Genomic DNA, 27,419 nt, shown 5'->3' with positions numbered 1-27,419 from the left:
GAGAGGAGAGGAGATGAGAGGAGAGGAGAGGAGAGGCAGAGGCAGAGGACAAGAGAGGAGAGGAGAGGAGAGGCAGAGGAGAGGAGAGGAGAGTTGTACGTTGTACGTACAGTCTCCTGCTCCATTTGCATATAGACAGACATATCCTAAATCAACTGGTTGAATGAAGTCTGAATTATAGGTTGCTGTCTCCAGGCCAGTGAATATCTTCAGGGTAGTAAGTTATATGAGGTCAACTCTGAACACTATGACATGACATATTTCACCTGTACATTACCTTTATTTTCTATTTGTGTAGAGCTCTGTATAGAGCCATCTATAGTGCCCTGTGTAGAGTCCTGTGTAGAGCAATCTGTAGAGCCCTGTGTAGAGCTCTGTATAGACCCATCTATAGTGCCCTGTGTAGAGCCATATGTAGAGCCCTGTATAGAGCCATCTGTAGAGCCCTGTATAGAGCCCTGTGTAGAGCCCTGTGTAGAGCTCTGTATAGAGCCCTGTGTAGAGCCCTGTGTAGAGCCCTGTGTAGAGCCCTATATAGAGCCATCTGTAGAGCGCTGTGTAGAGCCATGTGTCGAGCCCTCTATAGATCCATCTGTATAGCTCTGTATAGAGCCCTGTGTAGAGCCCTGGTTAGTCATCTGTAGAGCCCTGTATATAGCCCTGCTTAGAGTCATCTGTAGAGCCCAGTATAGAGCTCTGTATAGAGCCATCTGTAGAGCCCTGTGTAGAGCTCTGTGTAGAGCCCTATATAGAGCCATCTGTAGAGCCCTGTATAGAGCCATCGGTAGAGCCCTGTGTAGAGCTCTGTATAGAGCCAACTGTAGAGCCCTGTGTAGGGCCATCTATAGAGCCCTGTATAGAGCCATCTATAGAGCCCTGTGTAGAGCCATCTATAGAACCCTGTATAGAGCCATCTGTAGAGCCCTGTGTAGAGCATCTATAGTGCCCTGTATATAGCCATCTGTAGAGCCCTGTGTAGAGCCATCTATAGTGCCCTGTATAGAGCCATCTGTAGAGCCCTGTGTAGAGCCACCTGTAGAGCCCTGTATAGAGCCATCTGTAGAGCTCTGTGTAGAGCCATCTATAGTGCCCTGTATAGAGCCATCTGTAGAGCCCTGTATAGAGCCATCTGTAGAGCCCTGTACAGAGCCATCTGTTGAGCCCTGTATAGAGCCATCTGTAGAGTCCTGTATAGAGCCATCTGTAGAGCCCTGTATAGAGCCATCTGTAGAGCCCTGTGTAGAGCCATCTATAGAGCCCTGTATAGAGCCCTGTATAGAGCCAACTGTAGAGCCCTGTGAAGAGCCATCTGTCGAGCCCTGTATAGAGCCATCTGTCGAGCCCTGTATAGAGCCATCTGTAGAGCCCTGTGTAGATCCCTGTAGAGCCCTATGTAGATCCCTGTAGAGCCCTGTATAGAACCATCTGTAGAGCCCTGTATAGAGCCATCTGTAGAGCCCTGTGTAGAGCCCTGTATAGAGCCATCTGTTGAGCCCTGTATAGAGCCATCTGTAGAGCCCTGTATAGAGCCACCTGTAGAGCCCTGTGTAGAGCCCTGTATAGAGCCATCTGTTGAGCCCTGTATAGAGCCATGTGTTGAGCCCTGTATAGAGCCACCTGTAGAGCCCTGTGTAGAGCCCTGAATAGAGCCATCTGTAGAGCCCTGCATAGAGCCATCTGTAGAGCCCTGTATAGAGCCCTGTATAGAGCCATTTGTAGAGCCCTGTATAGAGCCATCTGTAGCGCCAACTGTAGAGCCCTGTATAGAGCCACCTGTAGAGCCCTGCATAGAGCCATCTGTAGAGCCCTGTATAGAGCCATCTGTAGAGTCCTGTATAGAGCCATCTGTAGAGCCCTGTATAGAGCCATCTGTAGAGCCCTGTATAGAGCCATCTGTAGAGCCCTGTATAGAGCCATCTGTAGAGCCCTGTATAGAGCCATCTGTAGAGCCACCTGTAGAGCCCTGTATAGAGCCATCTGTAGAGCCATCTGTAGAGCCCTGTATAGAGCCATCTGTAGAGCCCTGTATAGAGCCATCTGTAGAGCCCTGTATAGAGCCATCTGTAGAGTCCTGTATAGAGCCATCTGTAGAGCCCTGTATAGAGCCATCTGTAGAGCCCTGTGTAGAGCCATCTATAGAGCCCTGTATAGAGTCCTGTATAGAGCCAACTGTAGAGCCCTGTGTAGAGCCATCTATAGAGCCCTGTATAGAGCCATCTATAGAGCCCTGTATAGAGCCATCTGTAGAGCCCTGTGTAGAGCCCTGTATAGAGCCATCTGTTGAGCCATGTATAGAGCCATCTGTAGAGCCCTGTATAGAGCCATCTGTAGAGCCACCTGTAGAGCCCTGTATAGAGCCATCTGTAGAGCCATCTGTAGAGCCCTGTGTAGAGCCCTGTATAGAGCCATCTGTTGAGCCCTGTATAGAGCCATCTGTAGAGCCCTGTATAGAGCCACCTGTAGAGCCCTGTGTAGAGCCCTGTATAGAGCCATCTGTTGAGCCCTGTATAGAGCCATGTGTTGAGCCCTGTATAGAGCCACCTGTAGAGCCCTGTGTAGAGCCCTGTATAGAGCCATCTGTAGAGCCCTGTATAGAGCCATCTGTAGAGCCCTGTATAGAGCCATCTGTATAGCCCTATATAGAGCCATCTGTAGAGCCACCTATAGAGCCCTGTATAGAGCCATCTGTAGAGCCACCTATAGAGCCCTGTATAGAGCCATCTGTAGAGCCCTGTATAGAGCCATCTGTAGAGCCCTGTATAGAGCCATCTGTAGAGCCCTGTATAGAGCCATCTGTAGAGCCCTGTATAGAGCCATCTGTAGAGCCACCTGTAGAGCCCTGTATAGAGCCATCTGTAGAGCCACCTATAGAGCCCTGTATAGAGCCATCTGTAGAGCCCTGTATAGAGCCATCTGTAGAGCCCTGTATAGAGCCATCTGTATAGCCCTGTATAGAGCCATCTGTAGAGCCCTGTATAGAGCCATCTGTAGAGCCACCTATAGAGCCCTGTATAGAGCCATCTGTAGAGCCCTGTATAGAGCCATCTGTAGAGCCCTGTATAGAGCCATCTGTAGAGCCCTGTATAGAGCCATCTGTAGAGCCCTCTATATATCCATCTGTAGAGCCACCTATAGAGCCCTGTATAGAGCCATCTGTAGAGCCCTGTATAGAGCCATCTGTAGAGCCCTGTATAGAGCCATCTGTAGAGCCCTGTATAGAGTCATCTGTGGAGCCATCTGTAGAGCCCTGTATAGAGCCATCTGTAGAGCCCTGTATAGAGCCATCTGTAGAGCCCTGTATAGAGCCCTGTATAGAGCCATCTGTAGAGCCACCTGTAGAGCCCTGTATAGAGCCATCTGTAGAGCCATCTGTAGAGCCCTGTATAGAGCCATCTGTAGAGCCGTCAATTTGTAAGCTGCTCTGGATAAGAGCGTCTGCTAAATGACTTAAATGTAAATGTTAAATGTCTGTATAGATCACAGCAGAGGACATGTATGGATTCCCACTTTCCAACCCTTGGATGTGTTACCTCTGGTTTCAAAGGTTTTAGGGGAAGCACTTTCAATGTTAAGAGGATTTGTACAGATTTAATCAGGATGTTGAGTTTCTGTCACAGAAATTCTAGAGGTCAGGCTACCACAGACATTAAACCACAGGGGGAAAACCTGGACATGCACAACACACTGATACAATGTTTGCTCTATAATCACAGTGTACGATAGACAGTACACAGAACAAGTTATTCTCTCACGCAGAACATGGGGATCTGCGTGAGGTCATGAGAGAGAGAGGTAGAAAGAGGGAGAGATGGAGAGAGAGAGAGAGAGAGAGAGAGAGAGAGAGAGAGAGAGAGAGGGGAGGGGGAGAGATAAGGGAAAGAGAGGGAGAGAGAGAAGGAGAAGGAGAGAGAGAGGGGGGATAAGGGGGAGAGAGAGAGAGAGGGAGAGGGAAAGAGAGAGAGAGAGAGAGAGAGAGAGAGAGAGAGAGAGAGACTTAGGGGCATATAAATAGAGACGATGAGAGACTTGGGTGATCTGGTAGATTAGTGGTGGAGGGAGGGAGGGAGGGAGGGAGGGAGGGAGGGAGGGAGGGAGGGAGGGAGGGAGGGAGGGAGGGAGGGAGGGAGGGAGGGGAGGAGGGAGGGAGGATGGGAGGGAGGGAGGCCTCCTTTTCCATTGTAATGATCAGGTAGATTAGTGGTGGAGGGAGGAAGGGAGGGAGGGAGGCCTCCTTTTCCATTGTAATGATCAGGTAGATTAGTGGTGGAGGGAGGGAGGGAGGGAGGGAGGGAGGGAGGGAGGGAGGGAGGGAGGGAGGGAGGGGAGGAAGGAGGGAGGGAGGATGGGAGGGAGGGAGGCCTCCTTTTCCATTGTAATGATCATGTAGATTAGTGGTGGAGGGAGGGGAGGGAGGGAGGGAGGGGGAGGCCTCCTTTTCCATTGTAATGATCAGGTAGATTAGTGGTGGAGGGTGGGAGGGAGGGAGGGAGGGGAGGAGGGAGGGAGGGAGGGAGGGAGGGAGGGAGGGAGAGAGAGGGAGGGAGGGAGGGAGAGGAGGGAGGGAGGGAGGGATGGAGGGAGGGAGGGGGAGGGAGGGGGGAGGGAGGGAGGGAGGGAGGGAGGGAGGGAGGGAGGGAGGGAGGGAGGGAGGGAGGGAGGGAGAGGGAGGCGAGAGAGAGAGAGGGAGGGAGGGAGGGAGGGAGGGAGGGAGGGGAGGAGGGAGGGGGAGGGAGGGAGGGGGGGAGGAGGGAGGGAGGGAGGGAGGGAGGGAGGGGAGGAGGGAGGGAGGGAGGAGAGAGGGAGGGGAGGAGGGAGGGAGGGAGGGAGGGAGGGAGGGGAGGGAGGGAGGGAGGGAGGGAGGGAGGGAGGGGAGGGAGGAGGGAGGGAGGAGGGAGGGAGGGAGGGAGGGAGGGAGGGAGGGAGGGAGGGAGGGAGGGGAGGAGGGAGGAGGCCTCCTTTTCCATTGTAATGATCAGGTAGATTAGTGGTGGAGGGAGGGAGGGAGGGAGGGAGGGAGGGGGGAGGGAGGGAGGGAGGGAGGGGAGGAGGGAGGGAGGGAGGCCTCCTTTTCCATTGTAATGATCAGGTAGATTAGTGGTGGAGGGAGGGAGGGAGGGAGGGAGGGAGGGAGGGAGGGAGGGAGGGAGGGAGGGAGGGAGGGAGGGAGGGAGGGAGGGAGGGGGGAGGAGGGAGGGAGGGAGGGAGGGAGGGAGGGAGGGAGGGAGGGAGGGAGGGAGGGAGGGAGGGAGGGAGGGAGGGAGGGAGGGGGAGGGAGGGGAGGGAGGAGGGAGGGAGGGAGGGAGGGAGGGAGGGAGGGAGGGAGGGAGGGAGGGAGGGAGGGAGGAGGGAGGGAGGGAGGGAGGGAGGGGGGGGGAGGGAGGGAGGCCTCCTTTTCCATTGTAATGATCAGGTAGATTAGTGGTGGAGGGAGGAGGGAGGGGGAGGAGGGAGGGAGGGAGGGGAGGAGGGAGGGAGGGAGGGAGGGAGGGAGGGAGGGAGGGAGGGAGGGGAGGAGGAGGGAGGGAGGCCTCCTTTTCCATTGTAATGATCAGGTAGATTAGTGGTGGAGGGAGGGAGGGAGGGAGGGAGGGAGGAGGGAGGGAGGGAGGGAGGGGGAGGGAGGGAGGGAGGGAGGGAGGGAGGGGGAGGAGGGAGGGAGGGAGGGAGGGAGGGATGGATGGGAGGGAGGGAGGGAGGGAGGCCTCCTTTTCCATTGTAATGATCAGGTAGATTAGTGGTGGAGGGAGGGGAGGAGGTACATTCAAAGTGGCTTAAAGTCTGAATCCCCTTTCAGTGTATCACTAATGAGACAGACAGGCTTTTAGGAACTTTCACTGAGGGCCTGCGTACCAAAAGGTGCCCTATTCCCTTTATAGTACACTACTTTCAACCAGAGCCCGTGATTGGAGAGGAGGTTTTTAAAGGGGGTGGGGAGCGATAGATTGCCCCGTGTGGCTCTGGATCAAAGTAGTGCCCTGTAATGAGAGCTATTTTTTTTCCTGTTTCCTGACACACTAACCTCTCCCACCCTGAGCTGTCATCCTTTTGTAATAACCACTTTAAGGGCTTTTCTTCTCTTACATCTCTCCACCCTGCTGGAGCTACCGATCCTGCTTAATGGTGCTGCCTATCAACACAGCGGCACTGTTTGTTATGTAGATTGACAGGGGGGGATTCTAGAGTAAATTGGACAACATTCCAACGGCGATGATATAGTATACTGTGTAGATATCTACTGCTTTTTTTTTTTTTGCATGTTTTCAAGTTTGATTGTATAATTATATAACGACCCAAGAATTTACTCTGGCGGCGAAAACATGACAGGTGAATTACAAATGAAGCGTAGAAGATCTGGGCTGGGTTTATTGGAATAGGCTGGGTATAGTGGAATAAACTGGGTATATTGGAATAGGCTGGGTATAGTGGAATAGGCTGGGTATAGTGGAATAGGCTGGGTATATTGGAATAGGCTGGGTATAGTGGAATAGGCTGGGTATAGTGGAATAGGTTGGGTATATTGGAATAGGCTGGGTATAGTGGAATAGGCTGGGTATAGTGGAATAAACTGGGTATATTGGAATAGGCTGGGTATAGTGGAATAGGCTGGGTATAGTGGAATAGGTTGGGTATATTGGAATAGGCTGGGTATAGTGGAATAGGCTAGGTATAGTGGAATAGGCTGGGTATATTGGAATAAGTTGGGTATATTGGAATAGGCTGGGTATATTGGAATAGGCTGGGTATAGTGGAATAAGTTGGGTATATTGGAATAGGCTGGGTATATTGGAATAGGCTGGGTATATTGGAATAGGCTGGGTATAGTGGAATAGGTTGGGTATATTGGAATAGGCTGGGTATAGTGGAATAGGCTGGGTATAGTGGAATAAGTTGGGTATATTGGAATAGGCTGGGTATAGTGGAATAGGCTGGGTATATTGGAAAAGGCTGGGTATATAGGAATAGGCAGGGTATATTGGAATATGCTGGGTATAGTGGAATAGGCTGGGTATATTGGAATAGGCTGGGTATATTGGAATATGCTGGGTATATAGGAATAGGCTGGGTATATAGGAATAGGCTGGGTATAGTGGAATAGGCTGGGTATATTGGAATAGGCTGGGTATAGTGGAATAGGCTGGGTATATTGGAAAAGGCTGGGTATATAGGAATAGGCAGGGTATATTGGAATATGCTGGGTATAGTGGAATAGGCTGGGTATATTGGAATAGGCTGGGTATATTGGAATATGCTGGGTATATTGGAATAGGCTGGGTATAGTGGAATAAACTGGGTATATTGGAATAGGCTGGGTATATTGGAATAGGTTGGGTATATTGGAATGGGCTGGGTATATTGGAATAGGCTGGGTATATTGGAATAGGTTGGGTATATTGGAATGGGCTGGGTATATTGGAATAGGCTGGGTATATTGGAATAGGTTGGGTATATTGGAATAGGCTGGGTATATTGGAATGGGCTGGGTATATTGGAATGGGCTGGGTATATTGGAATGGGCTGGGTATATTGGAATGGGCTGGGTATAGTGGAATGGGCTGGGTATATTGGAATGGGCTGGGTATATTGGAATGGGCTGGGTATATTGGAATAGGCTGGGTATATTGGAATAGGCTGGGTATATTGGAATGGGCTGGGTATATTGGAATAGGCTGGGTATATTGGAATAGGCTGGGTATATTGGAATAGGCTGGGTATATTGGAATGGGCTGGGTATATTGGAATAGGCTGGGTATATTGGAATAGGCTGGGTATATTGGAATAGGCTGGGTATATTGGAATGGGCTGGGTATATTGGAATAGGCTGGGTATATTGGAATAGGCTGGGTATATTGGAATAGGCTGGGTATATTGGAATAGGCTGGGTATATTGGAATAGGCTGGGTATATTGGAATAGGCTGGGTATATTGGAATAGGCTGGGTATATTGGAATAGGCTGGGTATATTGGAATAGGCTGGGTATATTGGAATAGGCTGGGTATATTGGAATAGGCTGGGTATAGTGGAATAGGCTGGGTATATTGGAATAGGCTGGGTATATTGGAATAGGCTGGGTATATTGGAATAGGCTGGGTATATTGGAATAGGCTGGGTATATTGGAATTGGAATAGGCTGGGTATATTGGAATAGGCTGGGTATATTGGAATAGGCTGGGTATATTGGAATAGGCTGGGTATATTGGAATAGGCTGGGTATAGTGGAATAGGCTGGGTATATTGGAATAGGCTGGGTATATTGGAATAGGCTGGGTATATTGGAATGGGCTGGGTATAAATAGGCTGGGTATATTGGAATAGGCTGGGTATATTGGAATAGGCTGGGTATATTGGAATAGGCTGGGTATAGTGGAATAGGCTGGGTATATTGGAATAGGCTGGGAGTGGAATAGGCTGGGTATAGTGGAATAGGCTGGGTATATTGGAATAGGCTGGGTATATTGGAATGGGCTGGGTGTAATGGAATAGGCTGGGTATAGTGGAATAGGCTGGGTATATTGGAATAGGCTGGGTATAGTGGAATAGGCTGGGTATAGTGGAATAGGCTGGGTATAGTGGAATAGGCTGGGTATATTGGAATAGGCTGGGTATATTGGAATAGGCTGGGTATAGTGGAATAGGCTGGGTATATTGGAATAGGCTGGGTATATTGGAATAGGCTGGGTATATTGGAATGGGCTGGGTATATTGGAATAATATTGGAATAGGCTGGGTAATTAGGCTGGGTATATTGGAATAGGCTGGGTATATTGGAATAGGCTGGGTATAGTGGAATAGGCTGGGTATATTGGAATAGGCTGGGTATATTGGAATAGGCTGGGTATATTGGAATGGGCTGGGTGTAATGGAATAGGCTGGGTATAGTGGAATAGGCTGGGTATATTGGAATAGGCTGGGTATAGTGGAATAGGCTGGGTATAGTGGAATAGGCTGGGTATAGTGGAATAGGCTGGGTATATTGGAATAGGCTGGGTATATTGGAATAGGCTGGGTATAGTGGAATAGGCTGGGTATAGTGGAATAGGCTGGGTATATTGGAATAGGCTGGGTATATTGGAATAGGCTGGGTATAGTGGAATAGGCTGGGTATAGTGGAATAGGCTGGGTATAGTGGAATAGGCTGGGTATATTGGAATAGGCTGGGTATATTGGAATAGGTATATGGAATGGGTATAGTGGAATAGGCTGGGTATTGGAATAGGCTGGGTATATTGGAATAGGCTGGGTATATTGGAATAGGCTGGGTATATTGGAATAGGCTGGGTATATTGGAATAGGCTGGGTATATTGGAATAGGCTGGGTATATTGGAATAGGCTGGGTATATTGGAATAGGCTGGGTGTAATGAAATACTTACAGTAGGTTGGGTATATTAATCAATATGATGGGTTTATTAATCAATAGGATGGGTTTATTAATCAATATGATGGGTTTATTAATCAATAGGATGGGTTTATTAATCAATAGGATGGGTTTATTAATCAATAGGATGGGTTTATTAATCAATAGGATGGGTATATTAATCAATATGATGGGTTTATTAATCAATATGATGGGTTTATTAATCAATAGGATGGGTTTATTAATCAATAGGATGGGTTTATTAATCAATAGGATGGGTTTATTAATCAATAGGATGGGTATATTAATCAATATGATGGGTTTATTAATCAATATGATGGGTTTATTAATCAATAGGATGGGTTTATTAATCAATAGGATGGGTTTATTAATCAATAGGATGGGTTTATTAATCAATAGGTTGGGTATATTAATCAATATGATGGGTTTATTAATCAATATGATGGGTTTATTAATCAATAGGATGGGTTTATTAATCAATAGGATGGGTTTATTAATCAATAGGATGGGTTTATTAATCAATATGATGGGTTTATTAATCAATAGGATGGGTTTATTAATCAATAGGATGGGTTTATTAATCAATAGGATGGGTTTATTAATCAATAGGATGGGTTTATTAATCAATAGGATGGGTTTATTAATCAATAGGATGGGTTTATTAATCAATAGGATGGGTTTATTAATCAATAGGATGGGTTTATTAATCAATAGGATGGGTTTATTAATCAATAGGATGGGTTTATTAATCAATAGGATGGGTTTATTAATCAATAGGATGGGTTTATTAATCAATAGGATGGGTTTATTAATCAATAGGATGGGTTTATTAATCAATAGGATGGGTTTATTAATCAATAGGATGGGTTTATTGAAATCTATAGGATGGGTTTATTAACCAATAGGATGGGTTTATTAACCAATAGGATCGGTTTATTAATCAATAGGATGGGTTTATTAATCAATAGGATGGGTTTATTAATCAATAGGATGGGTTTATTGAAATCTATAGGATGGGTTTATTAACCAATAGGATGGGTTTATTAACCAATATGATGGGTTTATTAACCAATAGGATGGGTTTATTAACCAATAGGATGAGTTTATTAATCAATATGATGGGTTAATTAATATCAATAGGATGGGTTTATTGAAAACAATAGGATGAGTTTATTAATCAATAGGATGGGTTTATTGAAATCTATAGGATGGGTTTATTAACCAATAGGATGGGTTTCTTAAAATGTGTTTTGGACGGATCTCAGAAATATATTAGATCCATTTTGGGACATATTTTGCAACACACTGTGAAGGATGGATCGTAGCCTCTCGTCTGTTGAAAAGGGGCTAACGCGCCATATCATATGTATAGGTATCCTACGAATTAGCACAAGCGTCGAGGTCTCTCAGAGTTCAATGAATCACCCGAAGAAGACCAAAATAATTCTTACCCTGGTGATCCTCTTTAAACTCTACACAGCACTGCAACATATCATATTATTGAAATTAATGGGTATTTTTAACATGATGCCCCTAATATTATTTTGCTGTACTGGTGGTATTTGAGGAGAGAGAAAAAGTCCAAAGTAATCAGTCATATCTCTCATCAGATAGCTTCAGTTGTATCTCAACAGATAGCTTCAGTTGTATCTCTCAACAGATAGCTTCAGTTGTATCCCAGCAGATAGCTTCAGTTGTATCCCAGCAGATAGCTTCAGTTGTATCCCAGCAGATAGCTTCAGTTGTATCCCAGCAGATAGCTTCAGTTGTATCTCTCAACAGATAGCTTCAGTTTTATCACTCAGCAGATAGCTTCAGTTGTATCTCATCAGATAGCTTCAGTTGTATCTCATCAGATAGCTTCAGTTGTATCTCATCAGATAGCTTCAGTTGTATCTCATCAGATAGCTTCAGTTGTATCTCAGCAGATAGCTTCAGTTGTATCTCTCAACAGATAGCTTCAGTTGTATCTCTCATCAGATAGCTTCAGTTGTATCTCATCAGATAGCTTCAGTTGTATCTCATCAGATAGCTTCAGTTGTATCTCAGCAGATAGCTTCAGTTGTATCTCTCAACAGATAGCTTCAGTTGTATCTCATCAGATAGCTTCAGTCATATCTCTCATCAGATAGCTTCAGTTGTATCTCTCAACAGACAGCTTCAGGCTTACGTCTCAGCAGCTTCATTTTTATCTCTCACTACAAAGGTCCTCTTCTCTCCCTAGTAAGGTTTTCTTCATGTCAATGATAGCTTCTGACCCCCATCTCTCCCTCTCCCCAGGTCCCCTGAAACTAGTGGTCCATACAGAATCAGGGTCTAACTCACTGTAACTCTGTCTGTATCTCTCTCTGTATCTCTCTCTCTCTCTCTCTGTGTATCTCTCTCTGTCTCTCTCTCTCTCTCTCTCTCTCTCTCTCTCTCTCTCTCTCTCTCTCTCTCTCAATTCAATTCAAGGTAGATATTATACAAAAGTGAAATAAACAATAAAAATTAACTGTAAACATTACACATACAGAAGTTTCAAAACAATAAAGACATTACAAATGTCATATTATACTGTGTTTTAACAATGTACAAATAGTTAAAGTACACAAGGGAAAATAAAGGGAAGATAAATAAGCATAAATATGGGTTGTATTTACAATGGTGTGTGTTTTTCACTGGTTGCCCTTTTCTCGTGGCAACAGGTCACACATCTTGCTGCTGTGATGGCACACTGTGGAATTTCACCCAGTAGATATGGGAGTTTATCAAAATGTGATTTGTTTTAGAATTATTTGTGGATCTGTGTAATCTGAGGGAAATATGTATCTCTAATATGGTCATACGTTGGACAGGAGGTTAGGAAGTGCAGCTCAGTTTCCACCTCATTTTGTGGGCAGTGTGCACAAAGCCTGTCTTCTCTTGAGAGCTAGGTCTGTCTACGACTTTCTCAATAGCAAGGCTATGCTCGCTGAGTCTGTACATAGTCAAAGCTTTCCTTAAGTTTGGGTCAGTCACAGGGGTCAGGTATTCTACCACTGTATACTCTCTGTTTAGGGCCAAATAGCATTCTAGTTTGCTCTGTTTTTTTGTTAATTCTTTCCAATGTGTCAAGTAATTATCTTTTTGTTTTCTCATGACTTGGTTGGGTCTAATTGTGCTGCTGTCCTGGGGCTCTGTGGGGTCTGGCTCTGTGGGGTCTGTTTGTGTTTGTGAACAGAGCTCCAGGACCAGCTTGCTTAGGGGACTCTTCTCCAGGTTCATCTCTATGTAGGTGATGGCTTTGTTATGGAAGGTTTGGGAATCGCTTCCTTTTAGGTGGTTGCAGAATTTAACAGCTCTTTTCTGGATTTTGATATTTTGATCATCTGGATTTTGATATTTTGATCTGCATGCATTATTTGGTGTTCTACGTTGTACACGGGGGATATTTTTGCAGAATTCTGCGTGCAGAGTCTCAATTTGGTGTTGGTCCCATTTTGTGAAGTCTTGGTTGGTGAGCGGACCCCAGACCTCACAACCATAAACGGCGATGGGCTCTATGACTGATGCAAGTATTTTTAGCCAAATCCTAATTGGTATGTTGAAATGTATGTTCCTTTTGATGGCATAGAATGCCCTTCTTGCCTTGTCTCTCCCAGCTTTGTGGAAGTTGTGGCGCTGATGTTTAGGCCAAGGTATGTATAGTTTTTTGTGTGCTCTAGAGCAACAGTGTCTAGATGGAATTTGTATTTGTGATCCTGGCGACTGGACCTTTTTTGGAACACCATTATTTTGGTCTTACTGAGATTTACTGTCAGAGCCCAGGTCTGACAGAATCTGTGCAGAAGATCTAGGTGCTGCTGTAGGCCCTCCTTGGTTGGTGACAGAAGCACCAGATTATCAGCAAAAAGTAGACATTTGACTTCGGATTCTAGTAGTTTGTGTACATGGATTTTATAATGTCGTATGTTTTACCCCCAACACCACTTTCCATCAGTTTGTATAGCAGACCCTCATGCCAAATTGAGTCGAAGGCTTTTTGAGGAAATCAATAAAGCATGAGAAGACTTTGCCTTTGTTTTGGTTTGTTTGGTTGTCAATTACGGTGTGCAGGGTGAATACATGGTCTGTTGTACGGTAATTTGGTAAAAAGCCAATTTGACATTTCCCAAGGTTACTGTTGACGGATATTCCACGGTAGTTATTGGGGTTAAATTTGTTTCCACTTTTGTGGATTGGGGTGATCAGTCCTTGGATCCAAATATTGGGGAAGATGCCAGAGCTAAGGATGATGTTAAAGAGTTTTAGTATAGCCAATTGGAATTTTTTGTCTGTATATTTGATAATTTCATTGAGGAGACCATCAACACCACAGGCCTTTTTGGGTTGGAGGGTTTTTATTTTGTCCTGTAGCTCATTCAATGTAATTGGAGAATCCAGTGGGTTCTGGTAGTCTTTAATAGTTCATCCAAGGTAATTAGAGAATCCAGTGGATTCCACACGTTGGATCCAGTGGGTTCTGGTAGTCTTTAATCGTTGATTCTAAGATTTACCCATATATCTCCATACAACTCCATTTTGGATAGATAATTCTTTGTGTTGTTGTTTGTTTAGTGTTTTCCAATTTTCACAGAAGTGGTTAGAGTCTATGGATTCTTCAATTACATTGAGCTGATTTCTGACGTGCTGTTCCTTCTTTTTCCGTAGTGTATTTCTGTATTGTTTTAGTGATTCACCACAGTGAAGGCGTAGACTCAGGTATTCCGGGTCTCTATGTTTTTGGTTGGACAGGTTTCTCAATTTCTTTCTCAGATTTTTGCATTCTTCATCAAACCATTTGTCATTGTTCTTTCATTTTCTTCGGTTTTCTATTTGAGATTTTTAGATTTGATAGGGAAGCTGAGAGGTCAAATATACTGTTAAGATTCTCTACTGCCAAGTTTACACCTTCACTATTACAGTGGAATGTTTTACCCAGGAAATTGTCTAAAAGGGATTGAATTTGTTGTTGCCTAATTGTTTTTTGGTAGGTTTCCAAACTGCATTCCTTCCATCTATAGCATTTCTTAATGTTACTCAGTTCCTTTGGCTTTGATGCCTCGTGATTGAGTATTGCTCCGTTCTAGTAGACTGTGATTTTGCTGTGGTCTGATAGGGGTGTCAGTGGGCTGACTGTGAACGCTCTGAGAGACTCTGGGTTGAGGTCAGTGATAAAGTAGTCTACAGTACTACTGCCAAGAGATGAGCTATAGGTGTACCTACCATAGGAGTCCCCTCGAATCCTACCATTGACTATGTACATACCCAGCGTGCGACAGAGCTGCAGGAGTTGTGACCCATTTTTGTTTGTTATGTTGTCATAGTTGTGCCTAGGGGGGCATATGTGGGAGGGGATGCTGTCACCTGCAGGCAGGTGTTTGTCCCCCTGTGTGCTGAGAGTGTCAGGTTCTTGTCCGGTTCTGGCATTTAGGTCGCCACAGACTAGTACATGTCCCTGGGCCTGGAAATTATTGATTTCCCCCTCCAGGATGGGGAAGCTGTCTTCATTAAAGTATGGGGCTTCTAGTGGGGGGATATAGGTAGCACACAGGAGGACATTTTTCTCTGTTAAGATAATTTCCTTTTGAATTTCTAGCCAAATGTAAAATGTTCCTGTTTTGATTAATTTAATGGAGTGAGTTAGGTCTGCTCTATACCAAATTAGAATACCCCCTGAGTCCCTTCCCTGTTTCACACCTGGTGTAGTTTGGTGGATGGGACTATCAGCTCTCTGTAACCTAGAGGGCAACCAGTGGGTCCATCTCCTCTATACCACCCACCTGGTAGTGTGGTGGATGGGACTACCAGCTCTCTGTAACCTAGAGGGCAACCAGTGGGTCCGTCTCCTCTATACCAGGTTTCTTGCAGGATGACAATGTCTGTATTACTGATTTCTTTGGTGAAGTCCGGGTTCCTGCTCTTTAGGCCAAAGGCAGATGACCTCAGGCCTTGGATATTCCAGGATGATATAGTGAAGGCTTTTTGTTCCATAAAGTGTCCAATGTTGTTGGTCGTATGGTTTGGCCTCAGGCCAGTAAGTGTGAGCAGAGCCTGCTGAGCATCTGGTACATGCCATTGGCTTGGGAGAGTGTGAGAGTGGGGGTTGGCACTGTTTGCCCGCTCACTACCTGGGCGTATGCGTGACTTCCATGTTGAGGCCCTCTTTGTGGGGGTGGGGTGCATGGGGTGGGCAAGAGTGGCATAGGTCTGATCTAAGGGGGCCTAAATGGGGTGTGGGCATGGTTGACATGGGGGGTGTTGATTGATTGGGGTGTGGATGTGTCTGGGGGTGCTGTGGTCTGGATGTAAGTCCTCTTGGCGTGGGTTCTCTATGTGTAGGTCCAGGGGGGAGGGTCCTGCAGGTCTGGGAAGGTGTCTTGCTGGTCTGGGTGGGGTGTCTATTGATCTGTTGCTCCTGTGTGAAGTGTTGGGGATACGTTTGAGAGCGATATCCTTTAGAGTTCGGGCAAAGGTGGGTACTGCTGCCTTGTAGAGGTGGACCTGGTCATAGAGGCTGTTCAAGTCCAGGGTGGAGTGGTGGGCCAGGAAAACATTTAGTTTTGAGGCACAGTCACGGGAAATACTTGCGTTTACCCGCTGTATGGTAACAAGGTGGAAGTCTTTTCGTGGTAGCAGGGTGGAGATAACCATTTGTTAGCCTTTTCAATCACTCCCTTCAGTGCTGTGGCCACCCTTTCCTGCTGTGCTCTCAGGTCGTTTGTGCCTGTGTGTATTATTATGTGGCTGGGTGAGCCTAGTTTGGCCTCAGACAGAAGGTCTAGGGCGCGCTGGGTGAGCCTAGTTTGGCCTCAGACAGAAGGTCTAGGGCGCGCTGGGTGTTTGGACACCAGAGTTTAGACACACTGTGTTTGGGAAAAAGTTTTTTTTTTTCTATACATTTCCCATTTGAGTCCATAAGGAGTACAATCGGTGTCTTGTGTTTGTCCTCAGTGGGTGTGAGGGGGGGTTGTCAGAAGGGCTTTCAGGGTGGCTGACAGGGGGGGTGCTCAGAGGGGGTGAGAGCCTCTGGGTTTGGGGTTTTTCTTTTGTCTGTTCTGCTGTGGTGTCGACTCTATGGTCAGGGTCTGGTGTGGACTGTTCTGCTGTGATGTCGGCTCTATGGTCAGGGTCTGGTGTGGACTGTTCTGCTGTGATGTCGGCTCTATGGTCAGGGTCTGGTGTGGACTGTTCTGCTGTGGTGTCGACTCTATGGTCAGGGTCTGGTGTGGACTGTTCTGCTGTGATGTCGACTCTATGGTCAGGGTCTGGTGTGGACTGTTCTGCTGTGGTGTCGACTCTATGGTCAGGGTCTGAGGTGGACTGTTCTGCTGTGGCGTCGACACTATGGTCAGGATCTGGTGTGGACTGTTCTGCTGTGGTGTCGAGACTTTTGTCGGGTGCTGAGGTGGGCTGTTCTGCTGGCTTCTCTGTGGGGGTGGCCACCTCTCTAGTGGGTTGTTCTCTGTCACACACCATCCCCCTAACCCTCTCCTCCAGCAGTCTGATCCTCTCCTCTAGTGCTCTGTTCTGCTCCTGCTCCTGCTCTTTCTCCTGTTGAAGTTGTCTCACCACAGTCCAGAGTGCAGATATGTCTCTCTCCACCTCCAGCTCTCTGGGTCTGGTTAAGAGAGTGTTGTTGTGCTGGACTGTTGTCTGGGTCTGTGCAGACTGGATTGTAATCACCCGCTGTTCCAGCTCCACCTGCCTTACTTCCAGCTGGGTGAATTTATCCTTAATTTCTATGAGGGAGTAGTAATCTGTGCTGGGATGTTGACTCTCCGCTGGGGGTTGCTCATCTGTGGGGTTATATAATGAAGAGGTCTGGTCTGACCCGCTCGGGGTGGGGGTATCTTTATCAAGGGAGAGCTTCTCCTACTGGGCTGATTCTTTAATTAGGTGAAAGTCCAGCTGAAACTGTTTGGGTTTACCCTGTACCATTACTGTTCCGGACTCATAGAGGTTTATATTAGCTGACTCAGTCCTCGTTGTCTAGTATCCTGACTTTCCACCCCTCGTTAACACCCCCCTCTCTTAACAAGGGGTAGTGTGCTAATATAGCACTGTGCCATGCCAGGGGATGGTTTGTGTGGAAGATAAGGTTGCTGATGTTCCCATTTTTATAATAGTCAGCAAAAAGTGTCTCTTGATTTTCCATAAGGAGCTTCATTTTGTAATCTTTTCACGTCTTATCATTCTTTACATGCACAGGGTTCTGTATTTTAATTACCTCTGAACAGCGGGAGGGAGCTTCTAAGGCCTCTCCATTTGGTTGGAGTAGACTGTGTGACTCTCCTGCCATTGTTGGGCTAAAGGGCTTTGACAACTCTCACTTGACACGTCAGTGCTAGTTGAAGCTGTATCAAGCTTGGCAGAATTATGTTAGAATTCAGTCCTTATAAAGTAATGTTGTGTATTTTTCTTCTTGGCGTTTGGAAATAGAATATAGTTTCAGACTAAACATTACTCACTCAGTTCCAGGTTGGATGGTGTTGTCAGGTTTCTGTTGTTTTCCAGAGAATTTGCTGTATAGAGAAATAAATCTTGGTAGTTGTGAACCTTCCAGGTGATTCCGTAATTCCGTCCAAAATCAGGTTGTAGGTTTTAAGTTTTGATTTGAAGTAGGGGTTATGTTGTAGAGGGTAACATCCAGTATGTGTTCCTGACAAAAAAAATCTAAGTTTATCTAACTCTAAATCTATCTTTTTTAAAGAAAATGCTGAAAAATGCAGGAGCTCATCTGATCGTGGTCCATACAGAATCAGGGTCTTCATACCTGTGATTACTTCTAACTTCTTGTCTCTTCTCAGTGTCATCTAAACCACTGTCTCTCTCTCCCACCAGGGACGTTGAAGCTGGTCCCTACAGAGTCCATGACTAAACCACTGTCTCTCTCTCTCTCTCCCACCAGGTCCGTTGAAGCTGGTCCCTACAGAGTCCGTGACTAAACCACTGTCTCTCTCTCTCCCTTCAGGTCCGTTGAAGCTCGTGGTCCCTACAGAGTCAGTGTCCTCCTACCTGGGTGACACGGCCCTTCTGCGCTGTGAGGTGACTGGTGATCCCATGCCCGTGGTACGCTGGCAGAAGAACAGAGAGGACCTGCCCCTCACCTTAACCCCAGAGAGCAGAGTGGTGGTACTGCCCTCCGGATCGCTCCAGGTTAGCAAGGTTCAACCACCAGACTCTGCCACCTACCGCTGCCTGGCAGACAACCCTGGCAGCGCCCGCACCGGCAGCGACGCAGACCTACGTGTGTTGCCAGGTAGGCTACAATAGCTAACTCCTCTTGGCAGAGATATTCTACCGCCAATAATATTTTGTTCTGGGTTTGGGAGACGAACTCCTATAATATATGACTGTAAGGTGGGAGTGGGACATTGTACTGCAGTGACATATCATTCATGATAAATTCATGCTTTGTCCAATGAGTACATCATGTTCTACTCACAGCGACCTCACAGGAAGACTTGGGTGCTTTCAAGCATTTCACTATACATGCCTGGACATGTTTTACCTCAGTCACTATAGCAGATGTTTTGCTTGATCTACGTAACCTTTTGTTTTGACAGAGTCATGCAGAGACCAAGGTCTCTTTCGCAGATCAATATAATCACATTAATATTCAAACCAATATTAACACATTAATATTCACACCAATATAAACACATTACTATTTCCATCAATATAAAGACATGAATATTCACATCAATATAAATACATTAATATAATCATCAATATAAACACATGATCACATCATCAATAAACTAAAAGCTAAACACAATCATAGAAAACAATCACATTCTGGAGTGAAAAGGTCCTCAATCAGCCTTGGACTGTCCTGGAGGCACCAATCCATCCCATTTAGAGAGCCTTGGACTGTCCTAGAGGCACCAATCCATCCCATTTAGAGAGCCTTGGACTGTCCTAGAGGCACCAATCCATCCCATTTAGAGAGCCTTGGACTGTCCTGGAGGCACCAATCCATCCCATTTAGAGAGCCTTGGACTGTCTTAGAGGCACCAATCCATCCCATTTAGAGAGCCTTGGACTGTCCTGGAGGCACCAATCCATCCCATTTAGAGAGCCTTGGACTGTCTTAGAGGCACCAATCCATCCCATTTAGAGAGCCTTGGACAGTCCTAGAGGCACCATCCCATTTAGAGAACCTTGGACTGTCTTAGAGGCACCAATCCATCCCATTTAGAGAGCCTTGGACTGTCTTAGAGGCACCATCCCATTTAGAGAACCTTGGACTGTCTTAGAGGCACCAATCCATCCCATTTACAGAGCCTTGGACTGTCCTAGAGGCACCAATCCATCCCATTTAGAGAGCCTTGGACTGTCCTAGAGGCACCAATCCATCCCATTTAGAGAGCCTTGGACAGTCCTAGAGGCACCAATCCATCCCATTTAGAGAGCCTTGGACAGTCCTAGAGGCACCAATCCATCCCATTTAGAGAGCCTTGGACTGTCCTAGAGGCACCAATCCATCCCATTTAGAGAGCCTTGGACAGTCTTACAGGCACCAATCCATCCCATTTAGAGAGCCGTGGACTGTCCTAGAGGCACCAATCCATCCCATTTAGAGAACCTTGGACTGTCTTAGAGGCACCAATCCATCCCATTTAGAGAGCCTTGGACTGTCCTAGAGGCACCAATCCATCTCATTTAGAGAGCCTTGGACTGTCCTAGAGGCACCAATCCATCCCATTTAGAGAGCCTTGGACTGTCTTAGAGGCACCAATCCATCCCATTTAGAGAGCCTTGGACTGTCCTAGAGGCACCAATCCATCCCATTTAGAGAGCCCTGGAGATTATTCTACCAGTAAGGTGCTAAAAATGTAACAGCAGATGTACCTAACTGGTTGGAGGTGGAAGGTATCTCCAGAGTTAGCCATCTCTCAACCGGGTCTAGTATCTCTGTCCTATGACCTCCAGCAGGACGAATATCCCTGATGTTGGCAGGATGTCGTGTAATTTGATTACTACAACTGATCCTAGATTTAACTTTAAATTAATATACTATAGTTCAAATGTACTCCTGTCTTATCATTTAAAGGGCTTTTTGGTCTGTACAGTTCAGGTCTCTGAGGAGAACACGATTGATCGATGAACGGATTGGATAGATCACATAATCTCTCCCTCTGTATGTGACCTTTACAGTCAGAGACACAACATCATTAAGAGAGAATAAAGAGCTCATCCAGCCGTTGAACTTGTTTGTCCCCCACTACTTCACGATTGACTGGACCATTCTACGTAGTTCCTCCTGCTCACAGGAGAGCAGACGTTGATCTCACAACAGAAAGGAGCAGACGGACATTCAGTACATATTTATTCTGAACACAATAATGACTGTTAACCCTGAGTCTCCTGATGTAGTGTAGGATACTGTTAACCCTGAGTCTCCTGATGTAGTGTAGGATACTGTTAACCCTGAGTCTCCTGATGTAGTGTAGGTGACTGTTAACCCTGAGTCTCCTGATGTAGTGTATGAGACTGTTAACCCTGAGTCTCCTGATGTAGTGTAGGATACTGTTAACCCTGAGTCTCCTGATGTAGTGTAGGTGACTGTTAACCCTGAGTCTCCTGATGTAGTGTATGAGACTGTTAACCCTGAGTCTCCTGATGTAGTGTAGGTGACTGTTAACCCTGAGTCTCCTGATGTAGTGTATGAGACTGTTAACCCTGAGTCTCCTGATGTAGTGTAGGATACTGTTAACCCTGAGTCTCCTGATGTAGTGTAGGTGACTGTTAACCCTGAGTCTCCTGATGTAGTGTATGAGACTGTTAACCCTGAGTCTCCTGATGTAGTGTAGGTGACTGTTAACCCTGAGTCTCCTGATGTAGTGTAGGTGACTGTTAACCCTGAGTCTCCTGATGTAGTGTAGGTGACTGTTAACCCTGAGTCTCCTGATGTAGTGTAGGTGACTGTTAACCCTGAGTCTCCTGATGTAGTGTATGAGACTGTTAACCCTGAGTCTCCTGATGTAGTGTATGAGACTGTTAACCCTGAGTCTCCTGATGTAGTGTAGGTGACTGTTAACCCTGAGTCTCCTGATGTAGTGTAGGAGACTGTTAACCCTGAGTCTCCTGATGTAGTGTAGGTGACTGTTAACCCTGAGTCTCCTGATGTAGTGTATGAGACTGTTAACCCTGAGTCTCCTGATGTAGTGTAGGAGACTGTTAACCCTGAGTCTCCTGATGTAGTGTAGGTGACTGTTAACCCTGAGTCTCCTGATGTAGTGTAGGTGACTGTTAACCCTGAGTCTCCTGATGTAGTGTAGGAGACTGTTAACCCTGAGTCTCCTGATGTAGTGTAGGTGACTGTTAACCCTGAGTCTCCTGATGTAGTGTAGGTGACTGTTAACCCTGAGTCTCCTGATGTAGTGTAGGAGACTGTTAACCCTGAGTCTCCTGATGTAGTGTAGGAGACTGTTAACCCTGAGTCTCCTGATGTAGTGTAGAAGACTGTTAACCCTGAGTCTCCTGATGTAGTGTAGGAGACTGTTAACCCTGAGTCTACTGATGTAGTGTAGGAGACTGTTAACCCTGAGTCTACTGATGTAGTGTAGGATACTGTTAACCCTGAGTCTCCTGATGTAGTGTAGGAGACTGTTAACCCTGGGTCTCCTGATGTAGTGTAGGATACTGTTAACCCTGAGTCTCCTGATGTAGTGTAGGAGACTGTTAACCCTGAGTCTCCTGATGTAGTGTAGGATACTGTTAACCCTGAGTCTCCTGATGTAGTGTAGGATACTGTTAACCCTGAGTCTCCTGATGTAGTGTAGGAGACTGTTAACCCTGAGTCTCCTGATGTAGTGTAGGAGACAGTTAACCCTGCGTCTCCTGATGTAGTGTAGGTGAAGTGGGCTCAGCAGGTAACGGTGACATCGGTTTGAACAACCAGTTCCAATTGTAAGGTAGTGATCGTAGCGTTGTTACCGTTGCCATGGTGATCACGTTGTAACGACCCAGGAAGTAACATCTACAGTAACAATAGGTGTTGCCAGGAAACTCTCAGTGATCAAGTGCAAGAATCAATAGCATTCCAAGCTACTGTGTGATTAGACTCGACTCAAATAAACATCCAAATTGACGAGCTAAAACAATTATACCAAATGGCGCTCTGTTCCTTTTATAGTGCACTGCTATTGATCAGGGCCTAGAAATAGGATAGGATTGTGGATTCAGAGATTATGTCCACCTCACAGTCTACTTTGATAGTTAAACTTTTCATCCAATGAATAGTTTTGTTTTTCCTTATCAGAGGTGGACGGGATCGAAAGAGAGTGAATATCCTGTGTTGTCGTGAACTCCGTCGAACTCATTAATGTGGGATATGAAATACACAAGTTAGTCCATGTCTGTGCATCCTAAACGGCACTCTATATAGTGCACGGGGCTCCATAATGCTCTGTTACAAAAGTAGTGCACTATATATGGAATAAGGGGCCCATTTGGGACGCTCCTCTCTCATTGTGAATGCTAACACTCTCCAGCCGTAGGGTTGGTAATGTGCTGACAGCTGTCTCTGTGCCTGCTGTAGACCTGCCTGATTTGACACCCGTGTCTACGAATGTATTAAACAGGCAATCTGGGATTGGCTATTCATCTTTTGGACTTCTAAATGAATGGTATAGATGATTCTAGATGAATATATATATATATATATTTACATACAGTGGGGCAAAAAAAGTATTTAGTATTTAGTCAGCCACCAATTGCGCATGTTCTCTCACTTAAAAAGATGAGAGAGGCCTGTAGTTTTCATCATAGTTACACTTCAACTATGACAGACAAAATGAGAAATAAAAATCCAGAAATCACATTGTAGGATTTTTAATGAATTTATTTGCAAATTATGGTGGACAATAAGTATTCGGTCACCTACAAACAAGCAAGATTTCTGGCTCTCACAGACCTGTAACTTCTTCTTTAAGAGGCTCCTCTGTCCTCCACTCGTTACCTGTATTAACATGTATTCATATATACATATACATATACAATATATACATGTATATGTAGTTCAACTGTCATACCCCACCGGTACTCAGAATATACGATTGTTTAAACAAACACTGTAAGGCCTAAAAGCCTTCCACACATCCATGTTTATGAATTTGAGTTTACATTTCTCCAGCTCCATCCCTCAGTGGCCGCCTGGGCTGTCCACTTTGTCGCTTGGTTCGTTTTGAATCCCAGACTGCCCCTTTAAACCATCAAAATGTCCGTTCCTCTCCTGCTGCTTCCATCCACCCCGGCCCCTCAACGTCCTGATTAGATATTTAAGCAATAAGGCCCGAGGAGGTGTGATATTGTAACGGCTGTCGTGGGTTGAAGAAGGTGAAGAGGACCAAAGTGCAGCGTTGTACGTGTTCATGATGTAAATTTATTTTTTTATTTACTCAGAACACTACGATCAAAATAACAAAAAAATAGACCAACACGAAACAGTTCTGTCTGGTGCACAGAGACAGAAAACAAACCCACAAACACAGGTGGGAAAACAGGCTGCCTAAGTATGGTTCTCAATCAGAGACAACAACTACCCACAAACACAGGTGGGAACAGGCTGCCTAAGTATGGTTCTCAATCAGAGACAACAACTACCCACAAACACAGGTGCGAACAGGCTACCTAAGTATGGTTCTCAATCAGAGACAACGATTGCCAGCTGCCTCTGATTGGGAACAATACCAGGCCAAACACATAGAAATACAAAACCTAGACTACAAAACATAGAATGCCTACCCCAACTCACGCCCTGACCAAACTAAAACAGAGACATAAAAAAGGAACTAAGGTCAGGACGTGACAGATATACAGTATGGCCATTATACCACGACTAACTTTTTTCCCTGTGTTGAATTAATTACCGTATTAAGAATTTAATGTGGGCAGGTCGTGCATGGCCTCGGGCGGTGTATGCACCTAAAAATGGTATGTGATCCGCCAATCAAATCCTGAAGAAGAAGAAGAAACTTAGGCAACTGACCACACTGTGATGTCATCATTTAGAAAGCAACACACCTGTCTATATAAGGTCTCACAGTTGACAGTGGATGTCAGAGCAGAATCTATACCTTGAAGTCCAAGGAACTGTCCGGAGATCTCCAAGATATCATTTTTGTGTTGAGGCGTATATCTGGGGCAGGGTATATATAAACCATTTCCAGAGGGTTGAAAGTTTCCAAGCGGACATGACAGCCTGGAGTTGGAAAAAAGGCAGTGAAAGACTCAGATCTTTTTTTGCTTGTAACGGCAGGGTAGTTGGTTCGATTCCTGGGACCACCCATTGGGAAAATGTATGCACACATGACTAAGTCGTTTTGGATAAAAGTGTCTGCTAAATGGCATTTTTGTGTGCATTTACTCAAGTGGCTTAGCTTGTCTACTGTTGATTCACAAGTTGAAGTAATAATGCGCTGGTTTTAGACTGCAGTACAAAAAGACTGCAGTATGTGGTCTGATGAGAGTCCTATATTTAATTATTTGGCCTGAATTCAAAACCAAGCACAGCTCATCAACAGACTAACACCATCCCTACCGTGAGGCACGGTGGTGGCAGCATCCTACTATGGGGATGCTTTACAGCAGAAGGAACTGGGAGACTGGTAAGGATAGAGGGAACAATGACTGGAGCCAAATACAGGCAAATCCTTGATGTGAACCTGCTTCAGACGACAAACGCAAACGACCTTGGACTGGGGACGAAGATTTACGTTCCAACAGGACAATGACCCCAAGCATACAGTCAAAGCAACGCTGGAATAACTTCAGAACCAGAATGTCAACGTCCTTGAGATGTCCAGCCAAAGCCCAGACTTAAATTCCATTGACAATCTGTGGAAAGACTTGAAGATTGCTGTTCACCACTGCTCCTCATCTAACTTAACAGATCTTGACCAAATCTGCAAGGAAGAATAGGAAAGAAATCCCAAATCCAGATGTGCAAAGCTGATACGGACACACGCAAGACAAGTCAAAGCTGATACAGACACACCCAAGACAAGTCAAAGCTGATACAGACACACCCAAGACGACTCAGAACTTCTACAAAGTATTCATTCAGGGGTTTGAATACTTATAATATAATTAGATATTTATTTATTTCATTTTCAATACATTTGCAAAAATGTCTAAAATCATATTTTCACTTTGTCATTTCTGGGGTATTGTGTGTAGATGGGTTAGGAAAGAGAATACATGTAATGCATTTTGAATTCAGGCTGTTACACAACAACATGTGGAACGAGTCAAGGGGGATACATCTGTTCTGTGTAAATGGCTGTAGGCAGGTTAGAGGATTAAGGTTAGAATTACGCTGTAGGCAGGTTAGTCAATCACATGTTATTACAACTTGTGAAAGTAACCACACACACACACACACACACACACACACACACACACACACACACACACACACACACACACACACACACACACACACACACACACACACACACACACACACACACACACACACACACACACACACACACACACGTACAACTAACCTTGTGTGACAAACATCATATTTTCCCTAACCCTAACCTGTACCCTTACCCTAACCTTAACCCAGATTGTCAACTGTAACCTTAACACAAAAACCTAACCTTAACTCTAACCTTAACCCGAAAACCCAACCTTAACCATTAAACTAAGCTTAGCTCCTAACCATAAACCTAATTCTAGCCCTAATTCTAACCTTAATCCTAAACCTAATTCTAACCCTAACACTAATTCTAACCTTAATCCTAAACCTAATTCTAACCTTAATCCTAAACCTAATTCTAACCCTAACACTAATTCTAACCTTAACCTCTAGCGACGAGCAATCCCGTATCCGGGAGTGTAATCATAGCCTCAAGCTCATTACCATAACGCAAATTAAATGAAATAAATATATTCAAACACAAGCTTAGCCTTTTGATAACAACACTGTCATCTCAGATTTTCAAAATATGCTTTTCAACCAAAGCTACACAAGCATTTGTGTAAGAATATTGATAGCCTAGCATAGCATTAAGCCTAGCATTCAGCAGGCAACATTTTCACAAAAACAAGAAAAGCATTCAAATAAAATAATTTACCTTTGAAGAACTTTGAATGTTTTCAATGACGAGACTCTTATTTTAGATAGCAAATGTTAATTTTTTCCAAAAATATTATTTGTGTAGACGAAATAGCTCCGTTTTGTTCATCACATTTGGCCAAGAAAAAGGCTGGAAAATGCAGTCACTTACAACGCCGACAGAAACATGGCAAACATTGTTTAGAATCAATCCTCAAGGTGTTTTTCACATATCTATTCGATACTCTATCAGTGGTGGCAGTTGGCTTCTCATCAGAAGCAAACGGAAAAATACTGCAGCTGGAGATTACGCAATAATTGCGACGGAGGACACCAAGCGACCACCTGGTAGATGTAGTCTATTATGGTCAATCTTCCAATGATATGCCTACAAATACGTCACAATGCTGTCGACACCTAGGGGAAGCGACAGAAAGCCTAAGCTCATTCGTGGCCCATTCACAGCCATATAAGGAGTCATTGGTATGAGGCGGTTTCAAAAAATGCGGCACTTCCTGATTGGATTTTTATGTGTTTTTTCCCTGTAACATCAGTTCTGTGGCACTCACAGACAATATCTTTGCAGTTTTGGAAACGTCAGAGTGTTTTCTTTCCAAAGGTGTCAATTGTATGCATAGTCGAGCATCTTTTCGTGACAAAATATCTTGTTTAAAACGGGAACGTTTTTCATCCAAAAAATGTAAATAGCGCCCCCTATATCCAAGAAGTTAATCCTAAACCTAATTCTAACCATAAACCTATTTCTAACCTTAATCTTAAACCTAATTCTAACCTTAATCCTAAACCTAATTCTAACCTTAATCATAAACCTAATTCTAGCCCTAATTCTAACCTTAATCCTAAACCTAATTCTAACCCTAACACTAATTCTAACCTTAACCCTAAACCCCCTAGATACAGCATTTGACCTTGTTGGGACTAACAACATGTCCCCAGCTGGTCAAA

The 27,419-nt window shown here is 45.1% G+C and overlaps 1 protein-coding gene across 1 annotated transcript in view; it reads left to right on the top strand.

Moving 5' to 3' along the window:
• LOC124047738 (netrin receptor DCC-like) overlaps positions 1 to 27,419 on the top strand; it is a 434,005-nt gene that overhangs the window by 216,516 nt on the left and 190,070 nt on the right. Inside the window, exon 3 of the mRNA XM_046368043.1 lies at positions 18,351 to 18,638. Within this exon, the coding sequence (XP_046223999.1) occupies positions 18,351 to 18,638 (288 nt within the window). The remainder of the gene's footprint in view (positions 1 to 18,350; positions 18,639 to 27,419) is intronic.

The sequence above is a fragment of the Oncorhynchus gorbuscha genome, linkage group LG11 (genome assembly GCF_021184085.1).
Source record: "Oncorhynchus gorbuscha isolate QuinsamMale2020 ecotype Even-year linkage group LG11, OgorEven_v1.0, whole genome shotgun sequence".
Taxonomy (NCBI): domain Eukaryota; kingdom Metazoa; phylum Chordata; class Actinopteri; order Salmoniformes; family Salmonidae; genus Oncorhynchus; species Oncorhynchus gorbuscha.
This window is presented reverse-complemented; position numbering and strand designations above follow the sequence as displayed.